Source organism: Pinus tabuliformis, chromosome X (assembly GCF_031772625.1).
Source record: "Pinus tabuliformis cultivar Carrire ecotype Pingquan chromosome X, CPIR1, whole genome shotgun sequence".
Lineage (NCBI taxonomy): Eukaryota > Viridiplantae > Streptophyta > Pinopsida > Pinales > Pinaceae > Pinus > Pinus tabuliformis.
Window position 1 is genome coordinate 431777076 of NC_142308.1, and position 27505 is coordinate 431804580.

Sequence of the window (27505 nt, forward strand, 5' to 3'; positions counted from 1 at the left end):
TGCGGGTTTTCCTCTCAAAGAGTGAGAGGTTTTGGCCCTGGCTGATAGCTTACATTCTGTATCTCTTGTCCATTTATATTCATTCATTGGCTACTGTTTGATGAAGAAGAACACTAATAATCTAAAGAAGAAGTAGATCCTAATCTAAAGAAGTTAAAAAACATTCACTAGTCACTAATGGAAGAGAAATCACCTAATACTAATGCCCTAGATTTCTCAACAATTTGGGCTATGCAGTTATTCAAACAATACCAAGAGAGCAAGTCAATGGAACTTAAGCAACCATTTGATGTGTTCTACACATCTCGGCGTGGGTCAACAATAGACATAACTAGACTCCTTTCCACTCATTACACCAAGACTTTTTTATATTTTCATCATTCATTTCATTGTTGCCATGTTCACTTTACTTCCACTCATTACTACACGAAGTGAGACTAGTTAACCATTAGGGAAAACCCCCTTGACTAGGAACCCTTTCCTGAGTCTAAAGTGAGAGGAGAGTTGATGAGGTGACAATGGTCAAACTCTTCAATTCCACAAGGCTAGTACCCTCTCTTTGGGACTTTAAGCTAAAGGTGCTAGTTTGTGTGATAACAGAGTATTCATCTAGTAGTTAATGTCATCCAGCTCAACATATATGAGCCTTCACAACTAGATGAAGACATTCCCATCTCTCATCCGATGGAAAATGTTCTAGATTTCCAGCCCCTAGGTGTGTCACTTGTGGCAATATCGCTATATACCTCATGGGCAGCAAGGGGAAACAGACTGTCCAAGCTAAATGGCTTTTGTAAGATGAATTTGCCACTCGTTTCTCTCATCTTATTTCACAAGTGGGGTCACTTGCATCTTCAAACAGGGAGGAAATGCTAGGGATTCCAAGAGAGATGTTGGAGGACAGCAATGCTACAGCATAACAGTGCATATAAGATGTAAGGTTTTATTATTAAAATAAAAGAGATGACGTGGTCAAAGTTATATGTCCTCTTTTGGATCTGCCTATAAAAGAAGGTCATTGCTATGTATTAAACTAGTTTTTGAGTTAATAAATGTATTCAGTTGTAGACTGTTTCTTCTGTTTGCATATCAGAAAAGAACCCACAACAAAAGTTATTCCTGTATCGAACTTAATCACTCTAGACATAGGCTTCTTGTAGCCTACCTCTAAATTTTCTTCTGCCTTCAGGGATATCATAAAAATCTGCTAGATATTCAAGGGCTTCTAAGTTACAATTACATACTTTCCACAAGGAATCGACTTCTCCATGAGAAACAGTACCCCATTTCTTGCATGTATCAATGAATTGCAGAAGTTTGGAATAAAATCCATCATAGTTCATCAATATGAAGGGAACAGGATACTTTGACCCTATTCTTTTAAGCTGGATTAGGGTGAGGACCTCAAAAATTTCATCTAAGGTGCCTATACCACCTGGTAAACCAATGATCGCTGTATGGTCTGTCAGATTATTTCGCACAGCTGCATCCACTAATCCATGCTTTCGTGCTGAGAAGAACCTGTTTGGCATAAAAAAATTAAATTCCTGTAAGCTCATGAAAATACATTACCAACATAGCAGAATTGTATGAAATGGCAATGTTCAAACTTCCGTTTTCACTTAAAATATGTCAGCTTGAAATATAACATGCCTGCATGTCATGTAAGTGTCCAAAGGCAGATACGGATGAAAGTTTGAGCTTGTCCATTCTCCAGCCTCTTTTGCAATTTTAAAACCTCCTACTGGTTTTCCTGCCTGTAGTGCTCCTTTGATTATCGAATCCATCAATCCTGGTCCAACTCCTGACCACGTAGTACATTCTAGAAGACCTGCTGTCTGTAAAAACAGGATGATTAATTTTTAACTTCTACCCAACTCATAACAGGCATACCTCTCCAACATTTCTTCTAAAGAACAAGAATGACTTGGAATGCTTGGGCTAGCTTATATTATTAAACAGATACTGAAGATATATTGTGGTTTCAATGTAAAGTTGCTGCTGAATTTGCATAAAAAGAAGATCTGTCATCAGACATCCTGGAAGCACACAGACCCTTTCATCTACTTTGTGACCTTATTCATCATCAGCTAGGCACTTGGCAAAAGTAATAAGATATGTCTTTTTACCCCTTTAGGGCACCTATATAAAACTTTTTTGAACAAGGTCAGCGCTTTCTAAATAGTTCTTGCACAGCCATATGACAGCCTTAGAGATGAAGATTACAGAGCTATTTTATTTTTCATGATGGAGTAGATGAGTGAAGTTTTGTTCCTCTTAAAGCAAAGAAAACTTAAGTTTTTCCAATCAGCAAGTGGCAGGCCTACAGCAGCCAATACATCTTGACCTGTTACCATCTGAGAAAGCAGCCACCAGTTTGCAGGTCTGTTTCGACACTATTAAACAGCCAGCAGCGATGATGAAAACTGTGGACTGGTAAAGAAATTGGGCTCTGACAGGGGTTCTTAAGGTCTTGAACCGATGTAAATTGCAAAACTTGATCGAATGCCACTGGTTTGCTTAATCAAGAAGACTAGGATTTTCAGGATGATACTCCAGATGGTGACGAATATTCTGATCAGAATTGTAAACCAGAGAAATAAACCATGTAATGATATTGTTGTTAACCAGGAATAACAGCCCAATTGCCATGAAAAAGAGGGAACTGATATAGATATACCTCTGGATTTTTCTCTCAAGAATCCCAAGGTAATTTGGGTGGCTAGTGAAGGGGAAGATGATGCTAGAAGTCTCGAACCTAGCACAGAATCCAAGGAAGGTAGCATTGCTGGCATAATTGAAAGAGGTGCAACAGAGGAAGAAAGTCTGACAATGGCATGTACCCCATCCGGACACATTCTTTGGACAAAACAGAGGTAAAACATATAGTGTGCTTTGATGGGCAGCCAAAGTTTGAAGCCACCAATGACCTAGACTTGGGCAGAGGGGAAGTTAAAATTTTCTTACAGCCAAGTCTGAGGCTAAGTCACATGACACGAGGACACGTAAATACGAGTATTCAATACGAAACGCAGCGACCTAGAAACAGGACACGGGGGACACGTTTTATATATATTTAATAAAATATATATATATATATATATAGATATATATACTGAAATATAGTTTTTTATCCATATTAAATTGCAGGTTGCAGATTATCTAATCAAATTAAAATATAATTACTTCTCAAAGTTCATAGTTCACTTTAAAAAATTAAATAGAATCAAAATTTACTATTTAGAAATTAGAATGTGATATGCTTGGTCTTTATTCTTGAATATTTGATGTTCATTGTTCATGTACAACTTACAACCACATAAGAAAATAACTAAATTCTAATCCTATTGATTTCCTTTGCCCCTCTTGCGAGAAAATGCCACAACTTTCCCTTTCCCTCTAGTTGTAGATGCTGGTGCTGGTGGAGTTGGCAGTGGAGTTTGCTATGCTCTAGAAGCTGAAGAACTAGAAGTAGGAGCTATAGGAGGTAGACCACGTCCTCTACTGGTGGCAAAGGTAGCCCGGGCAGGTGGTGTCACCTAGAAACATTACAATCTCCCAATCCTGAAAAACTGATAAGTCTACTGCATTTTGAATGAAATCTAAAATTCTACTTTCTCCATATGAAATCCAATGAAGCCGGAACCACTCTCAAACATCCCGAGTCATTTCATGGTAATGTTAAAAATTTAAGTAAAAGGATGAAAATGAAGATTAAGGAGAATGTCACTTTTACTTTAAGAATTTAACATTACCATGAATAGCATATCAATACTAGGGCCTAGACTTGATCATTAAGCTGGCACACTCAAAAATTATTTGTTTCTTTCATAAAAAATTGCAACTTATGCAGGCAACGTTTTCTATCAACGGAATACGCGTTTTCGAGATGCAGGACACGACGAAAATCGGCGAATACGTTTTACATTTTACAGGACACGATGAAAAACGTTTTCGACACATTTTAGGGCCGTTTTCATGTCCGACACATAAAATACGGGACACAGGACCTTGGAGGATGTGTCCTGTGACTTAGGTCTGAGGTCTTATACCATCAATTTTAAAGGATAACCCATCTTTGACAGTCGTGATGAAACAAAGGAACAATCTGCAGATTTGGGAACTCATGGGAGTGGTGGCAAAGAATGCTTTTCACCCTGAGTGTGATTTGAAATTCTGAAGAAAGCATCATTGATAGAGACAAACTGGTTATAAATACTTGTATTCATGGTGAAAAGCACTGCACTATTATGGAAGCTTGCGGCAATGAGACCTCTGCCGTTCTAAGAAGTCCAAATTTGACAGGGCAAGCTTTTGTTTCAGATTTGCAGGTGTGACAGCAAGAAAGGTTATGATTGTTGGGCTGAAATATAATCTGATTCTGTTAGTGAGAATGGTAAACAGAGAAAACAGGGTATGAGCTTGACTGAGGGAGCTACCACCTTTCCCTGAGAGGTCAACACCCATGAGGCTGTAATTGAGCTCAAACGGGTATTTTTATTTTGTCAAAGTATGAGAATGTAGGAACGGAAATTGTGATGTATTTGGTTCATTGAGTGCGATTGGTGTTTGAGCTATTCCTCATTGCTGATAGAAAGCACCATTAAAAAACTAGTTACTTGTTTCAATTACTCTATAGAGGTTTCGTCAACTATGGAACGGTGATGTCATGGTTGTTGGCGGGCTAGCGCTGGCTCCAAATGGCCGGAAGCATACACTGTAATACCCCTGCTTGACCCCTGAGTTGCTTATGTATGTCTGTGTGATGTTGAGGCTGGTGAGCCTCTATAAGTATCCACATGTTAGGCCGGTGGGCCGAGTTATGAGAAGGTTAAGGTTGGTGTACTTGTGTAATGGGCCTGAGGACCATGATGTTTAGGTCAATGTTCCACCAAGGTTCCAGGACGAGGGGGCAAGGGGGCAAGGGAGCGAGGATATGCGGGAGCGGCCTATGCAAAAGCTCCCCACCAATTTTTAGGAAACGTGGGGGGACGTCAAGGTCTTAAAAACTTATAAATATATAATATAGTGTATAAATTGAGTCCACCATGACAATTGGGTTTGAATTGAAAAGCTGCAAAGCATGATCATTGATATGAATATCATTATCTAATATCATATAAATTTATAATCATACATCATACATTATGATTAAAGTTTAAACCATATTGATGTTCCACTTCCTACTATGAACATTGAATACTGAACAGTGAATATTGAAATAAAATTATAAAAGTCAAGTCTAATACATCAAGAGTCAAAATTTTATAGAGTCAGAATAACATAAAAACATCAACATATCAAAAGATAAACGAGCATAATTTTGTTCAAGCCTCAAGGTAATGCCCCGCTAGTCTTTGCATCCCGCTGTTGCATGAATAAATCAAGATCAACCATATCACCATCTGAATCTGAATCACTAGCATTCTCAAACATGCTAAGTGGCACACCAACCAACCCCATATGTCTCTCATCAAGTCTCTCCTCCATATCTACCTGTACATCATCCTCTGGATCAACATGCCATCGTGTTGCTGGTCCCTTCAAATACTCAGGTGTCTTCCTATGCTCAAGACGTAGGGCACTATGCACAGCAACTAACTTCTCCGCTCTTTTAGAGGTAAGCTTATTCCTCTTGATAGAGTGGGTGAAGCTATATGTGGACCAATTCCTCGCTGCTGCAAAGGAACTAGGAACGTCTTGCGAATGGAGTGAGGGGTCAGGGCGAATAATGAATTAAATTTATGAAAAAATGAATTGAAACCCTAAAGTATTAAAACTAATGTTAAATTTTAATTATAAACAAAATTTTATTTAAAAAAATCGGGCCCCTCGACCCCCCACGTCCCCCCTCGACCCCGCCCACGACCCCCTTTTCGGAAACAACCCCTCAACACAAGGAAACGACGCCCTAGCACATCCCCCTACATACCCTGTTTTTTGGGAGCATGGGGAAATGACCCCTTCTTGTCCCCAAGTCCCTAGAGCGCAGGGGAGCTAGGAAACTAAACCCCTAGGGGGGGCGAGTCCCCGTGGAACACTAGTTTAGGTGTTAATTTTAGGTATGTTCTATGCTGAGAGCAATTTACTTCAATTTTTCATTTTAGCTCAATGACAATATTCAGATTAGCAATCACATCAGCATGATAGTAAAGTGCAGATAGAACATAAACATAAACATCAGAAGACAAGCCAAGACAAGAGGACACAAGATGTGGGGACAAACCCCAATGGAAACCCTTGATCAATTCTTCTTATATTCTTCAATAGTTCAACGGAGAGAGAGAGATAGTACAAATACATTTGAAGTCAACACTTTGACTTGCCAAAATAAGAGATCAGACATCAGAGATCTTCACCATGAAGATGACACAATGAGGTTGTAGATCTGATGACAAGGACTGCAGTTTTGAACTCAGGTGAAGGCATACTTATCAGTCCTCATTCTTCAACTGATTCTCCAAGGTGATTCCATCACCATGCTGCACCTTGCTAGCTGACTAATCCTCAACGCAGTAATGCTAACCCATGACAATAGCTCTGTCCATCTCATCTTGCAGCAGCATCATACAGCCCTCCAATAGTCATCGAAATAGCCTTGGATCTCAGCAGTATTATCTCACAAGACAGCTCCTAGATTATGCTGAAGATCTGGGCATATATAGGCCCTCATACACTCATACGAAATGCTTGACTGTGGTGTTATGGCCTGCGGCCTAACACACAGTCTTCAGGCAGCATATTCATTATGACATGTCCCTTCAATTCATTATGGCATGTCCCTTCAATAACACCCCAACAGGTCTGATGCTATGCTCCTTTAACTCGGTCCTCTTGCAAGAAGAAACCAGCCTTATACTGTCCCAAACCATGCCACTTTCATGCTGACAACCAGTTGCGATTAGGGCACATAAGGGCATCTCTAAACAGCAGATTAGAGTTCCCTTTTAGGCTGCGGATTTGGACCACTTAGAACAGTGAATTTACTCTCCTCTTGACAGTGAGTAGTAACACCGAAATGAAACCACCTTTGACTGTGTATGACAACATCTATTTGACTGCGGCTTGCTGTAGATAGGAGCATATCTTGAACGGTGGATCAGGGCCTCCTTATTACTGTGTATAGGGCTTCTAAAGTGCCTTCACAACTGCGTCTAAAACTTCCTTTAGACCTGCGGCTGAGAGCCTTCTAGGACAGCGGATTAGGGTCTCTACTAGACCTGCGTTTAGGGCACTTTAGAACAGCGGCATAGGACACTTGTTTGGACTGCAGCTAGGGCTTGTTAAGGCCTCCTCTATCCAGCGTATAAGGATCCTCCTCTTGCTGCATAAAACCCTCATTGACTGCGGCTAGGTGTCTTCTTCCTCTGCAGCTATAGCTTGTTAAGGCCTCCTCTATGACTGCGTTAAGGTCTAGGGCATCTCCTCTAGAGCAGCGTATAGACCTTCTCTTCTAGACCTTTCTTTCCACTAAAACCCAAACAAGTGGAGAAAGGGATCACAAGAGATCAGTGGCCAAATGACTTGAAGGCCACCTCTATTTATGGTAAAACGTTGAGGACAAGTGGGGGTAATTTGGTTGCTGGCCGACCTTGACGAATTGTCACATAACACAAATAAATTCATATCTCCATGAATACATGTCGGAATCGGATGATCTTTAGATCAATCCTACACCTCTCGACGAGAGGAATCCAAGAAAAATATCAGCTGCCATAAATAAGTAGACCCACATGGAGTTTGGCCCTAGTTGCCAATTTTAACATTAGGCTGGTGAGCCAGAAATATATGATTAATAGGATGGTGAATCGAGGTATATTTTGGGGCCTGCATACCCATGTAAATGAATTAAATATATTTTTGGGGCCAGCGAACCCGGGAATATATGCCTTTAGAAGCTATGAGGCCAGAGAGCCTGGAATTGTAATCATGATGTAAATACTGCACATATTATTAATAAAATAATTGGTTGGCTGCAGACCAACTCCATGCAAAAGAGTATGGGGGCGCTCAACTCCAGGAAAAAGGGGCAACAGGGCTGATGTGATCTGTTGAGTGGAAAAAAGTACTAAGGCCCATGTGGTTTTAGAAGGTGCCACATGGCAAAAGAAATTCATGCATTTATCAAAGTGTATGTTTCACTATGAAGGCATTCATTCATGGTTCAGTTGTTGATGAGGATTCAATGAATTCGGTTCTAGATAGTCAATGAGTCCTGGGCTTGGACTATGTCACTGACATGCTTATTCAATTAATCATGTCGTAAAGGATGCACCTTGGTGAGAGCTCCCGTGGCTCTAGTGTATGGCCTTGGTGTTGAAAATTGGGTAGCTTCGGTTGGAATTTCATCATCAAAACAATGGAGAAAAATCAAATTTTGCTCCTTGACAAAGTCGGCCTCAAGGTGTTCATGTCGGCCCCACATGTGTGAACTGACCCTCCTAAGTCAACTATAATTAGACCCTCATTGACTCCTCATTTGGCACATCTCCTCAACACACAATCTGATCTAAAAATCACAGAACAAGTTCACACGTGCAAAGTAGGAGGATGTTTTCTGTTTGACCAAAGTTGAATTTTCTGATATGTTTCTGCTTGTGTTGACCAGCATTGACTTCTGTTGACCGAGCTGTTTCTCTGCTGATTTGACCTAGTTCTTGGAAGGATATTTTGACCAAATCTTGACTGACATATTCTCTCTACATTGACCGAAATTCTGGGCACATTTTCTGAGGTTGACTGCAGGGTTTGACTGTGGAATTTGACCGAAAATTCGCAGGAGAATTTGACCTTGTTTGACTGAATTCTGACTGAAGAAAGAAAGATGAATATTCTTCTGGGTCAACCAAATTTTTCTAGGCAGGTTTGACCGTTGATTTTGACCAAAAGTTGCAATTGTTGACTGTGGTTGACAAAGCTTCCACAGGCCAAATTTCAGCCCTCTGTTGCAGATCTCATCTTTGACCAGAATTGGCTTTCTCTCTCTCATTGGATTGGGTTTTGGTTTGGTTGTCTTGGAAAGTCAAAGTTTGACTTTCACTGGTTTATGGATGTACTATTGGACTGATGCATCTCATGTTGAACATTGATTGACTAATAGAAGAAGAAGAATTGATTCTGGGTTTTCCCCCTTGTGGAGGTCTTCCCTAGTCTTTGAAATAAATCCATGTGTTTCATTGTCCTTGGCTATCTTCTATTGTGCATTTAGTTTACTGTTCTATCTATAATTGCTTAACTGACATTGGAGTGAATGAAATTGGATGAAATTGCTTAAGTGATTATAACAACATAGAACACTGAAAAAATTAACGTAGTATCAGACTTGAGGTGAAGATTAGCCTTTGGAGACCAGAGAACACCCCTTTGAGACACTCTTTTTGTTGATTGGTGATCAACTCTCTCTTGGACAAGATGACTACCTCCTACTTCAAGATTGAAGGGAAATTGAATGATCAACTTTGCGCATGGAGGGCTAAATTGGATCTTACTCTTGAAGATAATGATGTGATGGAATATGTGCAGCGTCAAGTAGTTGAACCTCCTGAGAATGCCAATTTCAGTGTCAAGTCCAAGTACAAGAAAGGTGAGATCAAGGCCAAGAAGATCATTATTACCTCTCTTAGAGACAATCTCATTACCTATGTGTCCAAGATGAAGAAGTCAAAGGAGATGTATGACAAATTGATTGGGATGTATGAGGTCAACAATCTCAGCCAAGTCATTTCCTTGAATAATCAACTTTGTGACATCAAGATAAACAAGTTTGAGTCTATTACAGCCTACTTCATGAGGATCCCTCAAATAAGAGATCAACTTCCTTCCACTGGAGAAGTCATACCTGAAAGAGAGCTTGTGCAGATGACTCTAGGACTCCCCATGTCTTGGGGGACATTAATTACAAGCATTAATTGCAGAAAAGAGCTCCCTACATTTGATGAGCCTTTGGGAAATTGCACTCAAGAAGAACCCAAGCTCATTTCCAGAGGAAGAATCCAAAGCAAAGAAGAGGGAGAACCTACAACCTTTGCAACCAATGTCAAGAAAGGAAGACCTTCTAAATGGAAGCCTAAGAAACCATCCCATGCATTCAACAACAATAGAAGGGACTTGTGCAAAGTCCAATGCTAGCGGTGTGACAAATTTGGCCACATAACTCGTATTGTTCTGATAGAAGAAATGTTCAAAGGCCCAGCAGCAACAACAACAACTTCAACAATAGAAGGAGAGGAAGAGGTCCTACTGCCCATGCAAGTGTTGGAGAGTCCCAGCGCCCTCAAAAGAGCTCTAAGAACGCAAGGTATGTCAATAATGTTACTAATACTCAATCTTAAGAGTATCTTGTTGCTACTCTTTCTAGATCATCTTCAGATAGCATTGATAGTTGGCTAGTGGATAGTGAGGCATCTAGACACTTCACTGGGTATCATGAAGTCCTCTCAAATTTGGTTGAGAGGGAGACTAATTTGAAAATTATACTTGGGGATAATTCTACTCATCCTGTCAAAGGGTCTAGTTCTGTTTCTTTTCATTTGGAATCTGGTCAAGCCATTTATCTACAAGATGTGTTGTATGTGTCGAGCTTGAAGAAGAATCTTGTCTCCATCTCTGCTTTGGAAGACAAAGGATTTAGAGTTGCATTCATTAATGGAAAAGTCCTTGCTTGGCCAAGGAGATCTAACTTGAGAGCAACCTTCACACTTGGTGTCAGAAATGAAGGCCTATACAGAGTTTGTGGACAACCAATTCAAGCATTGGTCCATGATACTACTAATCAGTGTGAGCTTTGGCACCAGAGATTTTCTCACCTTCATTACAAGGCTTTTCCTGACTTGAGTAGGATGGTTTCAGGGATTCCCAAGATTCAAGTTGATCATGAAGGTGTATGTCAAGGATGTGCCAATGGAAAGAATATCAAGGGACCATTCCCTTCTAGTAGCAGCAAATCTAAAGAGATTCTTCAACTCATTCATTCTGACCTTTGTGGGCCCATGCCGATGACATCTCTTGGAGGATACTTATATTATATTATCTTTGTTGATGACTTCTCCCGTAAGACTTGGATCTTCTACTTGAAGGCCAAGGATTAGGCTTTTAGCATGTTCAGGGACTTCAAAGCTCTTGTGGAAAATCAAACAAGAATGAAGATCAAGATCCTGAGGACTGATAATGGATGTGAATACACTTCAAATGATTTCAAAGGTTTTCGCAGAGATGTTGGGATTAAGAGGGAAGTGACTATTCCATACAACCCTCAACAAAATGGAGTTGTTGAAAAGAAGAACAGGTCCATCTTGGAAGCAGCCAAAGCCATGATTCATGATCAAAAGCTTCCTATTTTATGTGGGGAGAAGAAACAAATATCGATGTATACGTCCAAAATAGGTGTCCTCATCAAGCCTTGGGAAACAAGACTCTTGAAGAAAGATCTTGCCTCTGAATTTGAGATGAAATATCTTGGGTTAATGCACTATTTCCTGGGCTTAGAGGTGTGGTAGAGACCTAGAGAGATTTTCCTTAGCCAAGGAAAATATGTTGCCAAACTTTTGGAGAGATTTGGGATGGCGGATTGTAAATCCATGGCCACACCTAGGAAAACTTCAAGAAGTTATGTGATGAAGTTGTGGGACCAAATCTAGCGGATCCTTCTTTGTACTGACAACAGATTGTGGCTCTCATGTTTATGGTCAACACAAGACCGGATATATATTTTCATATAATAGCTTGAGCCAGTTCATGGTGGAACTTTTGCATACTCACTAGGTGGTCGCAAAACATGTGTTGAGATATCTACATGGGACTGTCAACTATGGACTGAGATATACCTCTAGCGATGAGTTGAGACTGCATGGATATACAAATGCAAATTAGGCTGGGAGAAGAGCACGTCAAGGCGTTGTTTTAGCTTAGGTTCTACCACAATTTCCTGGATGAGCAGGAAACATAATTTTTTGCTCTCAGTACAACCGAGGCAGAATATATTGCAGCTAGTATGGCTAGCTACAAGGCAATGTGGTTGTGGAAGATTTTTGCTGAGTTGTTTAAGCAGGTGCTTAATACGACCATGACATACTATGACAATCAAAGCAAGACCAAACTTTCAGAGAATTCAATGTTCCATGACAGGTCGAAGCACATTGAGATCAAGTACCGCTTCATCAAAGATATGGTACTGAGAGGAGCAGTGAAGCTCTAACACATCTCGACTAATTAGTAGGTTGCAGACATTCTCACCAAGCCTTTGCCTAAAGTGAAGTTCTTATTCTTTAGAGAGCAACTTGGAGTGCTAAAGAATGTATCCCTCCCTGAGAGAAACCACTACTAATCAAGAACATTGAGCATATGCTCTCTCCACCAGTCTTTCGACTAGCCATGGACTTGGTGATGGGGGATAAACAACAAGGCTCTTGGATTTGAGGGTACTCCTTAGAGCCATGGACTTGGCTGAGTACGTACCCTAATATGCATCCTACCCGCAAGTCAGCTTGTGTCTTTATTGACCAAGGGCCATGGACTTGGTTAAGCTTGTCATGATTGCCACCCATCTGGCCAATGCGTGAGGAGACTTCAGTGTGTATGATCTTTACCAAGTTCAGACGTGACTGCCATGGACTTGCTTGTGGTAAATTGATCTCCCCTAGGTATTGGATGTTGGAATTTCTAAGTCTAGCTGTTAGAAATCCTTCCTGTACTTTCTTATTTATTTCTTCCTACTTGTTATGTTAATTAACAGGTTATTTACCATGTAAATACTGAAAATAAATACAACTACAGTCTCAACACATACAGATCATCAACTGAAGAGAAAAAACAAGCGCACAAGTGACACTGTTATTTTTGGACTAGTATCCCCAGAAAAACCCAATGTGGGAAAACCAGTGCAGATATTTGAGGGTTTTATTATTAAGAAATTTCATAATAGAATCTAGGTGCCAGAAATGGCTCACCCAACAGAGAATGCTCTCAGCAGTAGTACATCTCAGTCAAAGACAGATATCAGCCCCAATCTGCCCCACCAAATCTCCCAGCGTCAGCCTCTCTGGCCCAGCGTCAGCCCACCATTAGCCTCTCCGGGCTCTGAGTCAGCCTCTGGAGCCTCTGCATGTCCCACACTAGTCCTCCTCAGGCTCTACGCAGCTCCTGGCTGCCTATGCGTGGCCTCTGGCTACTTCTGCATGGCCTCTTGTGGCCTCTGGCTGCCTCTGCGTCAACCTCTCCCAGCTTCTGCGTTGATGCTCCGAGTACTATCTCTGCATCTCTGCTACTACATTCATTGCCCCTCAGCTGCAACTCTGATCACTCCTTCGATTTCCTCAGCAAGCTCTACCCTAAAAAATTGAATTCTTGATCAACTCGGTGTGTTCTCCGAGTGACCCTCAAGCCTCCTCTTATACTTTTCTCATTAACAATTCAACGGCCAAGATTAAGTCCCTAATCAACGGCTAAGATTAGATTTGGCTTGATCCATGACTTTTGGACCATTCTAACTCAGTTTTATATTAATTCACACTAATATTTTATTTTCCCTAAGTTTAGACTTAGGGACTCCATTAAAAATATTAATTATTTTAATATCTCCCAAACTGGTTAGATTCTGCCCAAATCATTTATGGGTATTGGAGATCTCATGTGCTTTTGACTCTCCACCAATTTTTGTGGCTAGAGCACATCCGATGCTACCCCAAATCAACACTCCCTCTTAGCGAGGATTGTGCTCTAGTAATACTCCTTACTGAGCATCAGCTTGATCATTCGGCATCGATCCTTGTGTTGATGCTAGGCCTGCTGCCCAACATCCTCTGTACTACTACCCATGGCTTGGCCACTGCCACTGCTGCATCTGTACGGCAGCTCCCTTTGCATCTGTGCTGCTGCCCATGGCCCTGCCACTACCACTGCTACATCTACACTGCAATCCCTCTCATCATGCTGCATCGTGCTGCCCATAGCCCTGCCACTTCTAACTGTTGCACTACAACTCAGTTACTGAGAAGTAAGTAACTGATCTCCCAACGCTGACATTCGTCAGTCCTGCTAGTCCTCTTCAGGGCTCCCATAGCAAGGTATAATCCAAGAGGTTGGGTACCTCGAGGATCCTGCCCCTCATCGCCTGTAGTCCATCTAACTACAACTCGATGTCTCCCCACCTCTTCTCTCAAGGTGCATGAGCATTCATGGCACAGTCATCATCTGTCTCCACTTCTTTCTCTGCCCTTGCTGGCGCAGCCTTGGTCTCAGAAGCCTCTCCCTTGCTCTTCTTCCTCGGACATTGGCTTGCATAGTGACCCAATTCCCCACAACGGAAGCATCTGACCTTGGAGAGGTCCTTCTTCTTTTGTTTCTCCTGCTTTCCCTCAAATGCTAGGGAAGCATCCTCCTCTTCCTCCTTGATTATGACCCCCTTGCCGCTGCTTCCCACCTTGGTTAGCCTTCTGATCTCTTCTTGACGAAGAGTCGCCCACAGTTCCTCCCAATCTGGAAGGGTCGACCTGCCCATTATGCTCTGGACAAATACCTCCCAATCCTCTGAGACTGTGTTCAATGTGGTCCTCACCATCATCTCCTCATCCGGCGTGCCCCAATGGAAGTCAGCTAATCCTGGATCTCCTTCAATCAGTCGAGTAAGGTATCTATCTGTTCTCCCTTCTGCATCTGATATGACCGTAGTTGATTTTCCAGTAGCATCTTCCTCTGCACGGAAGTATGTTGATACAATTTCGTCAGAGCCTCCCACATCGCATTTGCCATGTCCTTTTTGGCAATATGTGGTACTACATGGTCCTTGACCCCGTTAAGGATGATGCTCTTGGCCCTCACCATTGCATCCTGGTACTTTTCGTTCTCATCTGGGTCAACTGGAACTGTTATCGTGTTCAAGGCGAAGTGCTTGAGACAATTCCTATCTAGAACGGACAAGATCCTGGCCTTCCAGACTACGAAGTTTGAGGCTCAGTCCAGTCTGTCCTGATCTCTTACCCCATTCACTGCCATTTAGTTGCTCCTCTTCCGAATCTTCCGAGTCTCTCTACTTCCCTCCTGGAAGTTCTCAGTGTGACTCCCTCTGAGCCTCGATTTCCCTCCTAGAAACCCCTCTGGCAATGTTGAGATGCCCCCACTCTGATCATTAGTGTAGCTGCACCACTAGTCCGGATTTCTTGGCTAGAAATCCTTGACAGCAACTCCCTCCTCCTTGGTCTTGCCCTGTTAGGTACTATTCTGAACACAGTACCCCACTAGCTTCACTCCGCAACTTACCCACGGCATCCTATGCCCCAGCAAACTGAAGGTTAGAGCCTCTAATCTCTGTGCAATCCCGGCACTAGCAAAATCCACACCTCCTAGCCACAGGCATCAATCATTCCTCACTGAGAACGATGACCGGGGACTGCATAGGTCATGTCTGCTCCTCTTGCCACCGCGCTGATCCTCTACCTAGCTCAAACTGATGATGCAAGCACTACATCACCCCTTCCTTACTTCTTTTCCGCTAGGAACAGCTTTTGTCACTCGGGACAGCTGTTTCTGCTACTGTTGCTCTACTCGGTTGATGCCCTTAGTTATCCTATGATCTGCAACCTCCCTCTGATACCATGTTGGAATTTCTAAGTCTAACTGTTAGAAATCCTTCCTATACTTTATGATTTATTTCTTCGTACTTGTTTTGTTAATTAACAAGTTATTTACCATGTAAATACTGAAAATAAACACAAGTATAGTCTCAACACACACAGATCATCAACTGAAGAAAAAAAAACAAGCACACAAGTGACACCATTATTTTTGGACTAATGTCCCCGGAAAAACCCAATGCGGGAAAACCGGTGCAACTATCTGAGGGTTTTATTATTAAGCAATTTCATAATACAATCTGGGTGCCAGAAACGGCTCACCCAACAAAGAATGCTCTCAGCAGTAGTACCTCTCAATCAGAGACAAATATCCGCCCCAATCTGCCCCATGAAATCTCCCAGCGTCAGCCTCTAGGGCCTGCATCAGCCTCTCTGGCCTAGCGTCAGCCTCTAGAGCCTCTGTGTTTCCCACGCTGGCCCTCCTCAGGCTCTACACAGCTCCTGGCTGCCTCTGCGTGGCCTCTGGCTGGCTCTGCATCAACCCTCTCCCGGCTTCTGCGCTGATGCTCCTATTACTATCTCTGCCTCTCTGCTACTGCATTCACTACCCTCAGCTGCAACTCTGATCACTCCTTCGATTTCCTCAACAAGCCTTGCCCCAGAAAATCGAATTCTTGATCAACTTGGTGTGTTCTCCAAGTGACCCTCAAGCCTCCTCTTATACTTTTCTCGTTGATCAACGGCTAAGATTAGATCTGGCTTGATCCATGACTTTTGGACCATTCTAACTCAGTTTTATATTAGTTCACATTAATATTTTATTTTCCCTAAGTTTAGACTTAGGGACTTCATTAAAAATATCAATTATTTTAATATCTCCCAAACTAGTTAGAATTTGCCCAAACCATTTATGGGTATTGGAGATCTCATGTGTTTTAGCCTCTCCACCAATTTTCATGGCTAGAGCACATCCGATGCTACCCCAAATCAACATTGGATGCAGGTGTTCTACCACTTGATCATTGAGGATCAAGTTGGGTGACGGTCAGTTAGTGGACATAGGGTGTGTGATCTTTACCAAGGTCATTTATGACTGCCATGGACAGTTTGGTTCTGGTAAATCGATCTACCCTAATGTCGTGTGGATCATTCTTCTTCTTTTATGGATCGAGTCATCATTGTTCCGCTGACATGAGATGAGATGAGACAAGATGAGCTTCTCTTATGTTGAGACATGTACATCCGAGATGAGACTTATGGTGCAGGTCGAAATTCCTCCATAGATGGGAGAGAGTGTTGAAAATTGGGCAGCTTTGGTTGGAATTTCATCATCAAAACAATGGAGAAAATCAAATTTTTCCCCTTGACCAAGCCGGCCTCAAGTTGTTCATGTCGGCCCTAGATGTGGAAATTGACCCTCCTAAGTCAACTATAAATAGACTCTTGTTGACTCCTCATTTGGCACATCTCAACACACAATCTGATCTGAAAATCGCAGAACAAGTTCACACGTGTGAAGGAGTAGGAGGACGTTTTCTATTTGAACGAAGTTGACTTTTCTGATATATTTATGCCTGCGTTGTCTAGTGTTGAATTTTGTTGACCAAGCTATTTCTCTGCTACTTTAACCAAATTCTTGGAAGGACACTTTAACCAAATGTTGACTAAAATATTCTCTCTGCATTGACTGAATGTCTGGGCACATTTTTTGAGGTTAACCACAAGCTTGACTAGGTTTTGACCACAGGGTTTGACTGTGGAATTTGACCGAAAAGTTGCAAGAGAATTTGACCTTGTTTGACCAAATTCTAACTAAGGAAAGAAGGTTGAATATTCTTCTAGGTTGACCAAAGTTTTATAGGTAGGTTTGACTATTTACTTTGACCAAAGTTGCAACCTATTAACTGTGGTTGACCGAGCTTCCACAGGTCGAATTTCGGCCCTCTATTGCAGATATGATCTTTGACAAAAATTGACTTTCTCTCTCTCATTGGATTGGTTTTTGGTTTGATTAACTTGGAAAGTCAAAGTTTGACTTTCACTAGTTTATGGATGTGTTAATGGACTTATGTATCTCATGTTGAACATTGATTGACTAATAGAAGAAGAAGAATTGATTCTAGGTTCCCCCTTGTGGAGTTTTTCCCTGGTCTTTGACGTAAATCTTCATGTCTCATTATGTTTGGTTATCTTCTATTGTGCATTTATTGTTTATTGTTTACTGTCTATAATTGCTTAATTGTTACTAGGGTGAATGAAATTGGATGAAATTGTTTAAGTGATTATAACAGCATAGAACATAGTGAAAAAATTAACACTTGGTAGCCATGGAGTTGTGGTGGAACATGGTTCTTGGTGACCAGTTGGTGAGTCCTTTGCCTGGACTCTATCACTGACTGGAATTTGTTTCAATTCTAGTGAGTCAGTGACTAATCGATGTGCCTATTACCACAAAATATAGCAGGCCTTGAGGAGGGAAACCGTACAAGACCAAAATCTAGACTAAGTACTAACAAGGGGACAATGGCCCACTGTCACCACAACCAATGTCCTCTGCTCTTTACGGACTTTCATTAATGGGAGGAGTCCCAGTAGTATAATAATCACTTTCAATAGATGTTCTTGGGTTTCTGGTGTTAGGTGATGAGTTAAGACCTCTCAGGGAAGCTTAAGGTGATGATATGACACTTCTAAAGGTGCTTCACTCCCTCTAAGAGACCTAGAAAATATTTTCACAAGACTTAGGGTTTTATAGGTAATCATGGATGGAGGCACTCCCACGATCAAGGCAAGGAGGAGAATGGGATTTTTATGATTTAATTCCCCAAGTTGAGGCAATAACGAGCTAAGGTTTCCCTCTTATGGCACACCTAAGGCAAGAGATTTTATGGATGAAAACTAATTAGATGCCCACCAAACTTTGAAGTTAAGGAGATAAGACCTTAGTCTTGGTGCTAGACTCTTGGAATCCACCAAATCACTCTCTAATGCAATTTGCTCTATGCCCTAGCATAGCAATCCTACTTTAGGGGACCCAATTTTAGGAAAGGAGATTTATGGAGAGAAATTGAGTTTGACCACCAAAGTCTTGGACTAGTGCCTTGTCCTTTGGGCATATGGAGTCCTAGATGCTTTAGATTGGCCAAAATTGTCTTAAAGCGGGTCAAGAATTGATGCCCTAGGTACCAACCCTCAACAATTACCAACTCGAGAATTATGAAGTTTTATGGAGAAAAACAATATTTCACTAGGAACATTCATCACATGTCATGACATAAGTAATATATGCAATTGTCAAACAAATAGCTTTCAAAATTTATCTTCACAAAATTAGGGCATAATGTAGTATTAATCTAGTGGCAATAATTCCATACATTATACATATTTCAAGAGCAATATTTCAACAAAGTGTGAAAATTTCTAAACTGAAATTCTACTGCAACAACTGATTTATTTCACCTACTTATTCTTCACAATAAGTTATTTACGAAATCCCTTCAGCAAATATTAAAATAAATTCTACTGCAGTTATCACATAATTACACAGAGAAAATACATGCACAAGAACCAATCACATCAACACAGTTGTTTTTGGACAATTGTCCTCGGAAAAACCCAATGCGGGAAAACCAGTGCAGCAGATGAGGGTTTTATTAATCTTCAGCAACAATCGCTTTTACAAGGAATGATTTTACAGAGAAACTGAAAGAAAACACTTGAGACTTTCCCTTTCTTACTTTTTGGGACTTTGGAGACCCTTCTCTCACTCTTGTGTCACCTCTGCGTCACTCAGCGTGGCTCTGCGTCCCTTTGCATCAGCCTGGGTGAGGGCTACGTCTCTCCTCTGGACTGCATCTCTCTCTGCATTGTCTCTCATTGTCCTTGTATCACCTCCTCCTCAGTCACGAACTGCTGCTGATGCCCTCCTCTTCCTCCACCCTACAACTCTCCCTCTGAAATCGATCTCCTTCTCTTGAGAATCAATTTTCCTTGAGATACTGAGTATCTGCCAGTGTGTCGTCAAATGATCCTCAATTCTTCTCTCATACTTTTCCTGTTGATGAATCAACGGTCGAGATTAAGTCTCTAATCAATGACTAAGATTAAGATAGACTTGATCCTCGTCTCTGAGAAGTTTCTCACCCTTATATATATTAATACCCATTAATATTTTTATTTTCCTAAGTTTAGACTTAGGAACCCATTAAAAATATTAATTATTTTAATAGCTCCTCATCCGGGTAGAATTTCTCAAAACGATTTTTGGGTCTCGGAAATCTCATGTGCCTTAGCCTCTCCTCCAAATTTCAAGGCTAAAGCACATCTGATGCCAAAAATCAACACTCCCTCTTAGCGAGGAATGTGCTCTAGTAATGCTTCACCATAAAAACATCACACTGATCTTCCGAATTAGTACTTTTGTTGATGCTTGCCTTGCTGCCTCACATCCCCTGCATTGTTGCTTCCTGTATTGTTTCCCATGACACTGCCACTGCCACTGCTACATCTGTACTGCATCTCCCTCTCAATATGTTGCATCATGCTGCCCATAGCACTGCCACTGCTAACTGTTGCACTGCAACTCCGACACTTATCCATTTCTGCCACTGAAATGGATTCTTCACCATCCCCATCTTCTCCCTGAACTAAAAAACTTTGTTCTTCCTAGAGCCTTGGTGAGGATGTCTGCCACCTATTCTCCTGTAGGAGTGTACCTCAACTGTACTACCCCTCGTTGGACACAAAGTGACACTTGATATCAATGTGCTTCAACCGATCATGGAATACTGTATTCTCAAAGAGCTTGATGCAACTCTGATTATCACACAAAATCTTAGTCGCTTCCATCCTTCTCCTGAACAGATTCACAAGCAATTTCCTAAGCCATATGGCTTCACACAAAGTTGTGCTAGCTTCCATATATTCTGCTTCCATTGAGCTTAGTGCCATGGATTTATGATTCCTCCTACACCAGGAGGTCATTCCTGATCCAATGTTGAAACAGTACCTAGTTGTACTTTTCCGATCTACTGAACTTCCAGCGCAATCTGCATCAGTGAACCCACTTAGCCTGATGTCATTGCCTTGGGTATACAATAGTTCGTGCTCAACTGTTCCTTGAATATACCTCAGAACGTGTTTGGCTGTTGCCCAGTGCGCCCTCTTGGGTTCCCCCATGAACTGACTGAGCGTGTTGACAGCATAACAAATGTCTGGCCTGGTATTGACCAAATACATCAAGGACCCTATAAGCTGCCTATATAAGGTGGGATCAACGTCTTTATCTTATGATGCATCAATCTTCTTCCAGTTGGTGATCATTGCAGTAGCCATAGGTCTATAGTCCTGCATCCAGAATCTCTTCAAGGTCTCTATAGCATATCTTCCTTGTCCAAGGAAGATCTCACTCTTCTGCTGCCAAACTTTCAACCCGAGGAAATATTGCATCTGTCCGAAATCCTTCATGTCGAATTTTGTGGCTAGGTTCTTCTTGCAGTCTTTGATGAGCCTGGATGATCCTATCAAGAAAATATCATCCACATATTAGGATTAGAGGCTCATTCTCTATGACAAGATAGTAGAGATTAGGGTCTGCATCACTCTTGACGAAACCCATCTTCTACAAGTGGCCATCAATTCGACTGTACCATGCTCTAGGTGCCTATTTAAGCCCATACAAGGCTTTCTTTAATCTACATACATGAGATTTCTTCTCATGTGTCTCGAAATCCTCTGGCTGTTCTATGTATACTTCCTCTTCTATTACCCCGTTCAAGAATGTCATTTTGACATCCATCTGGTGAATCTCCCACACCATCTGTGCTGCAAGAAATATCATGGTTCTAATATAAGTATACTTGGCTACTAGGGCGAAGGTTTCTTCCTAGTCTATCCCTTCCTTTTGAGCCTACCCCTTAGCCACAAACCTAGCTTTGTATTTCTCCACACTACCGTCTGCAGCATATTTGACCTTGTAAATCCATCTCGAACCTACCATTGACCTGTCCTGAGGCCTAGGTACCACTTCCCAGACATCATTAACCATTATAAGACTATATTCCTCCACCATAGCATCCTACCCATACTTGATGTTGAACAGCCTCCTGAAAACTAGAAGGTTCCCCAACCTGAGCTACTAGGGCCTGGTATCTGTCTGGCTGTCTTCGCTCCCTTTTATTATTCCTGGGTGCACCAATGAAGTCCTCTGCATCCTGTAGAATCTGTCGGAGTTCCCAACTCGTTCTTCCACTGGTAGTGGGCACATTCATCAGCTCTCCCGCTTCCTGAGATTCCTCCTATTCTAAAGCTTTGTCTTCAGAAGAATTTCTAGTACTAGTTTCCGCTGGTCGAAGTGGGTGGACCAACGGTTCGTCTTTTGACTGCTCCTCGGAAGGCATTTCTCAGGATTTCCTGAAAGCTCTGTCCTCCATGAACTTTACATCCCGTTGAACCAATACCTTCCTACTCCATGGAAGATAGACTCTATATGCCTTCGCATTCTCGCTATATCCCATAAGATATCCTTTCTCAACAGTTTGATCTAATTTCTTTCTCTTTTCTTCGGGTATACGGCAATACGCTAAACTCCCAAATATCCTGAAATGACTGACTTCAGGTGTCTTCCCGGTGAAGACCCTTTCCGGAGTGATTTTGCTCAATGCCCTGTGAGGAGTCTTGTTTTGGACATAAATTGTTGCACTGCATACTTTTCCCCACAAAAATTTGGGCATATCCTGATCATATAGCATTGCCTTAGTTGCTTCCGCAATAGTCTTGTTTTTCCTTTCTGCTACCCCATTCTGCTCCAGATTGTAGGGAGTTGTCCACTCTCTTCTGATGCCTTCCTTGGTGCAAAAATCGGTGAAGTCCTTGTCAACATACTCTCCACAATTGTTTGAACGCAACACTTTTATCTTCTTTCCTGTTAGATTCTCCACTAGAGCCTTGAACTCTTTGAATCAACCAAAAACCTCATCCTTGGTTTTCAGAAAGTAGATCCAAGTCTTCCTAGAATGGTCATCGATGAAGGTGACGAAGTATTTGGCACCACTAAGAGCTTTTGTGGACATCGGACCGCAAATGTCTGAGTTTATCAATCCTAGCCCACTCTTAGCTCTATTGTTACTTCTGGAAAGCGTTGCTTTGGCATACTTGCCCAGAGCGCACCCTCTGCATACATCATCTCATTCGGTACTTAGTTCTAGAACTCCTGATATTGTTTTCCTGAGAATTCTCAAAGCCCCATGGTGTAAGTGTCCCATCCTTTTGTGCCATAGTTCATTCAAATCTTTGTCTCCATTGTTGCCTATCAGCGCCATTGGTGATTCTAGTTGTAACCTGTACAGCCTGTTACTTTTGGTTCCAATCTGGGTCTTCCTTTTCCAACTCGGGTGTTTGACATATACTTTCTCCTTAATGAAGAAAATTTCATATCCCTTGTTTTGAAGTTGAGATACAAAGAGTAAGTTCATCCCAATCCTGGCACATGCAGCACGTTGGTTGCTCGAAGCCACTCTCCTGCTTCGATTTGAAAGACTACAGTACCTCTTCCTACTGGGGTACACTTTGCCTTATTTCCCATGGTGATCTGAAAATTCATTCTTTCTTCCTGATAATCTGAAAAACATTCTCGAATTCCTGTCATATGCCAAGAAGCTCCACTATCTATATACCAAACCTCAAAGGAGGCAGAGCTTGCTAGGCAAGTGACTTCTTCTTCCAATCTGGAAGCTAACATAGAATAATCGTGATCCATGTCCCTTGTGCATTCTTCTGGAAATCTGCATGAGTCCCTTTGAGTTGATGCCTCTGCATCATGCTCTTGACCCATAGTCAATTTTTCTCTCCTGTTGCCGGATCTCTCCTCTAATACCATGTGAAAAATTCTAAACTGGAATTCTACTGCAACAATTGATTTATTTCACCTACTTATTCTTCACAATAAGTTATTTACGAAATCGCTTCAACAAATATTAAAATAAAATCTACTGCAGTTATCACATACTTACACAGAGAAAATACATGCACAGGAACCAATCACATCAACACAATTGTTTTTGGACAATTGTCCCCGAAAAAACCCAATGCGGGAAAATCGTTGCAATAGATGAGGGTTTTATTAATCTTCAGCAACAATCGATTTTACAAGGAATGATTTTACAGAGAAACTAAAAGAAAACACCTAAGACTTTCCCTTTCTGACTTTCTGACACTTTGGAGACCCTTCTCTCACTCCTGCGTCACCTTTGTGTCACTCTGCGTGGCTCTGAGTGGCTCTGCGTCCCTCTGCATCAGCCTGCGTGAGGGCTACATCTCTCCTCTGGACTTCGTCTCTCTCTGTGTTGTCTCTCACTGTCCCTGTGTCACCTCCTCCTCAGTCACGGACTGTTGTTGATGCCCTCCTCTTCCTCCACCCTGCAACTCTCCCTTTGAAATCGATCTCCTTCTCTTGAGAATCAATTTTCCTTGAGATACTGAGTATCTGCCGGTGTGTCTCCAAATGATCCTCAAGTCTTCTCTTATACTTTTTCCTGTTGATGAATCAACGGCCGAGATTAAGTCTCTAATCAACGGCTAAGATTAAGATAGACTTGATCCTCGTCTCTTAAAATTTTCTCACCCTTATCTTTATTAATACCCATTAATATTTTTATTTTCCTATAGGAACCCATTGAAAATATTAATTATTTTAATAACTCCTCATCTGGGTGGAATTTCTCAAAACAATTTCTGGGTCTTGGAAATCTCATGTGCCTTAGCCTCTCCTCCAAATTTCAAGGCCAGAGCACATTCGATGCTACCAAAAATCAACACAAAGAACACTTACAACATGACAAGCAATATATGCATCCATAATCCAAGAGATAACTCCAAAAGAAGATAAAAAATAAGCTCCAAATATCGAAATTCATCCAAGATACTCCAATAGCCAATCCAAGAACAAGTGTGAATTAGCCTAAGAGGTCGAATTTCCCATTTGATGATGATCCAATCCAAATGAAATGATCTTCTATTTATATGTGTTCTACTAAGTCAAATTATGCCTACAATGTTGGAATTTCTAAGTCTATCCATTAAAAATTCTTCCTGTACTATCTGATTTATTTCTTCCTACTTGTTCAGTTACTTAACAAGTTATTTACCATGTAAATACTGAAAATAAATACAAGTACAGTATCAACACATATAGATCATCAACTGAAAGAAACAAGCACACAAGTGACACCGTTGTTTTTGGACTAATGTCCCCGGAAAAACCCAATGCGGGAAAACCGGTGCAGCTATTCAGAGGGTTTTATTATTATGCAGTTTCAGAATACAACCAGGGTGCCAGAAATGGCTCACCCAACAGAGAATGCCCTCGGCAGTAGTACCTCTCAGTCGGAGACAGATATTCCGACTAAATCACCAGATGAACGATCCCACAATAACAATGCAGCACTTATGCTACTCTCTGTCACACTGTCTAGCTCTTCAGCTCCAATTTGTCCCACGAAATCTCCCAACGTCAGCCTCTCTAGCCCAGCGTCTGCCCAACGTCAACCTGTTTGGCCCAACGTCAGCCTCTCAGGGCTCTGCGTCAAACTCTTGAGCCTCTGCGTCTCCCACGCTGGCCCACCTCAAGCTCTGTGCAGTTCTTGGCTGCCTTTGCGTGGCCACTGGCTGCCTCTACAACAACCCTCTACCGGCTTCTGCGCTAATGCTCCTGGTACTATATCTGCCTCTCTGCTACTGTATTTACTGCCCCTCAGCTGCAACTCTGATCACTCCTTCGATTTTCTCAACAAGCTTTCCCCAGAAAATCAAATTCTTAATCAACTCGGTGTGTTCTCCAACTAACCCTCAAGCCTCTTCTTATACTTTTCTCGTTGGTCCATCAACTGCCGAGATTAAATCTCTAATCAACGGCTAAGATTAGATTTGGGTTGATCCATGACTTTTGGACCATTGTAACTGAGTTTTATATTAATTCAAATTAATATTTTATTTTTCCTACGTTTAGACTTAGGAACTCCATTAAGAATATTAATTATTTTAATATCTCCCAAACCAGTTAGATTCTGCCCAAACCATTCTGGGTCTTGGAGATCTCATGTGCTTAGCCTCTCCACCAATTTTCGTTGCTAGAGCACATCCGATGATACCCCAAATCAACACTCCATCTTAGCGAGGATTGTGCTCTAGTAATATTCCTCACTGAGTATCACCCTGATCATCCAGCATCGGTCCTTGTGCTGATGCTAGGCCTGTTGCCCAACATCCTCTACACTGGTGCATCATGTACTTCTACCCATGGCCCTGCCACTGCCACTGTTGCATCCGTATGGCAGCTCCCTCTGCATCCATGCTGCTGCCCACGTCCCTGCCACTGCCACTGCTACATCTGCACTGCATCCCCTCTCATCAAGCTGCATCGTGTTGCCCATAGCACTGCCACTGCTAACTGCTACATTACAACTCAATTACTAAGAAGTAAGTAACTAACCCTCCCAACTCTGACATCTTTGTTAGGCTAGAAACACTCTCGATGTTGAAGCTCCCTCTGTCACTAACAAGTGCTCCCTCTACACACCTCTGCGCTGCTACAACAACTCCATGCCTCTCGCACTGCTGCCTCACGTTGTCCTGGGACTCCTGCACTGTAGCCCTCTCTATTGCTCCATCGGCATCCATCTCTACCGACATCCACCAGTCCTCTTACTCCTCTTCGGGCCTCCCGTAGCCAGGTATAATCCAAGAGGTTGGGTACCTCGAGGACCCTGCCCTTCATCACCTGTAGTCTGTTTGACTACAGCTTGATGTCTCCCCACCTCTTCTCTCGAGATGCATGAGCACTTGTGGCATAGTCGTCATCAGTCTCCACTTCCTTCTCTGCCTTAGCCGATGTAGCCTTGGTCTCAGAAGCCTCTCCCTTGCTCTTCTTCCTAGGACACTAGTTCACATAGTGACCTAGTTCCCCACAATGGAAGCACTCAACCTTGGAGAGGTCCTTATTCTTTCTTTACTCCTGCTTTCTCGCAAATGCGAGATTTGCATCTTCTTCTTCCTCCTTCTTGATTTTGACCCATTTTCCGCTACTCCCCACCTTGGACACCCATCTGATCTCTTCATGATGAAGAGCCGCCCACAGTTCCTCCCAATCTGGAAGGCTCGTCTTGCCCAGTATGCTCTAGACAAATACCTCCCAGTCCTTTGAGACTGCGTTCAATGCGGTCCTCACCATCAGTTCCTCATCCGATGTGGCCCCTATGGAAGTTAGCTGATCACGGATCTCCTTCAATCCACCAAGGAAGACATCTATCTACTCCCCCTTATGCATCTAATATGACCACATCAGATTTTCAAGTAACATCCTCCTCTGCACAGAAGTATGATGGTACAATTTCTTCAGGGCCTCCCACATCTCATTTGTCGTCTCATTCTCGACAATGTGTGGAACCACATGATCCTTAACACCATCAAGGATGATGCACTTTGCACTGGAAATTGCCTCCTCGTACTTGTCATTTTCAGCTGGGTCAACCAAGATCGCTATTGTTTTCAAGGCGAAGTGTTTGATGCGATACCTATCTAGAATGGACAAGATCCTGGCCTTCTAGACTACGAAGTTTGAAGCTCCGTCCAGTCTATCCTGTCTCTTAGCCCATTCACTGCCATTTCACTGCTCCTCTTTCGACTCTTTCAAGTCTCTCTACTTCCTGTCTGGAAGTTCTCAATTTGACTCCCTCTGAGCCTCAATTTTCCTTCTGGAAATCCCTCTGCCAATCCTCAGCAGCAACTCCCTCCTCCTTGGTCTTGCCCTGTTAGGTATTGTTCTTACCACAGTACCCCACCAGCTTCACTCCGCAACTTACCCATAGCCTCCTATGCCCCAACAGTTTGAAGGTTAGAGCCTCTAGGCTCTGTGCAATCCCGGCACCGGCACAATCTGCACCTCC

The 27505-nt window shown here is 42.1% G+C and overlaps 1 protein-coding gene across 1 annotated transcript in view; it reads right to left on the reverse strand.

Moving 5' to 3' along the window:
• Positions 1 to 1005: 1005 nt before the first annotated feature.
• The window catches only part of LOC149140408 (Putative lysine decarboxylase family protein), a 145241-nt gene continuing 118741 nt past the window's right edge, over positions 1006 to 27505 (reverse strand). The window contains exons 3-4 of the mRNA XM_089447663.1: positions 1654 to 1838; positions 1006 to 1521 (exon numbers count right to left, since the gene is read on the reverse strand). Of these exons, the coding sequence (XP_089303789.1) occupies positions 1140 to 1521; positions 1654 to 1838 (567 nt within the window). The 3' untranslated portion in view covers positions 1006 to 1139. The remainder of the gene's footprint in view (positions 1522 to 1653; positions 1839 to 27505) is intronic.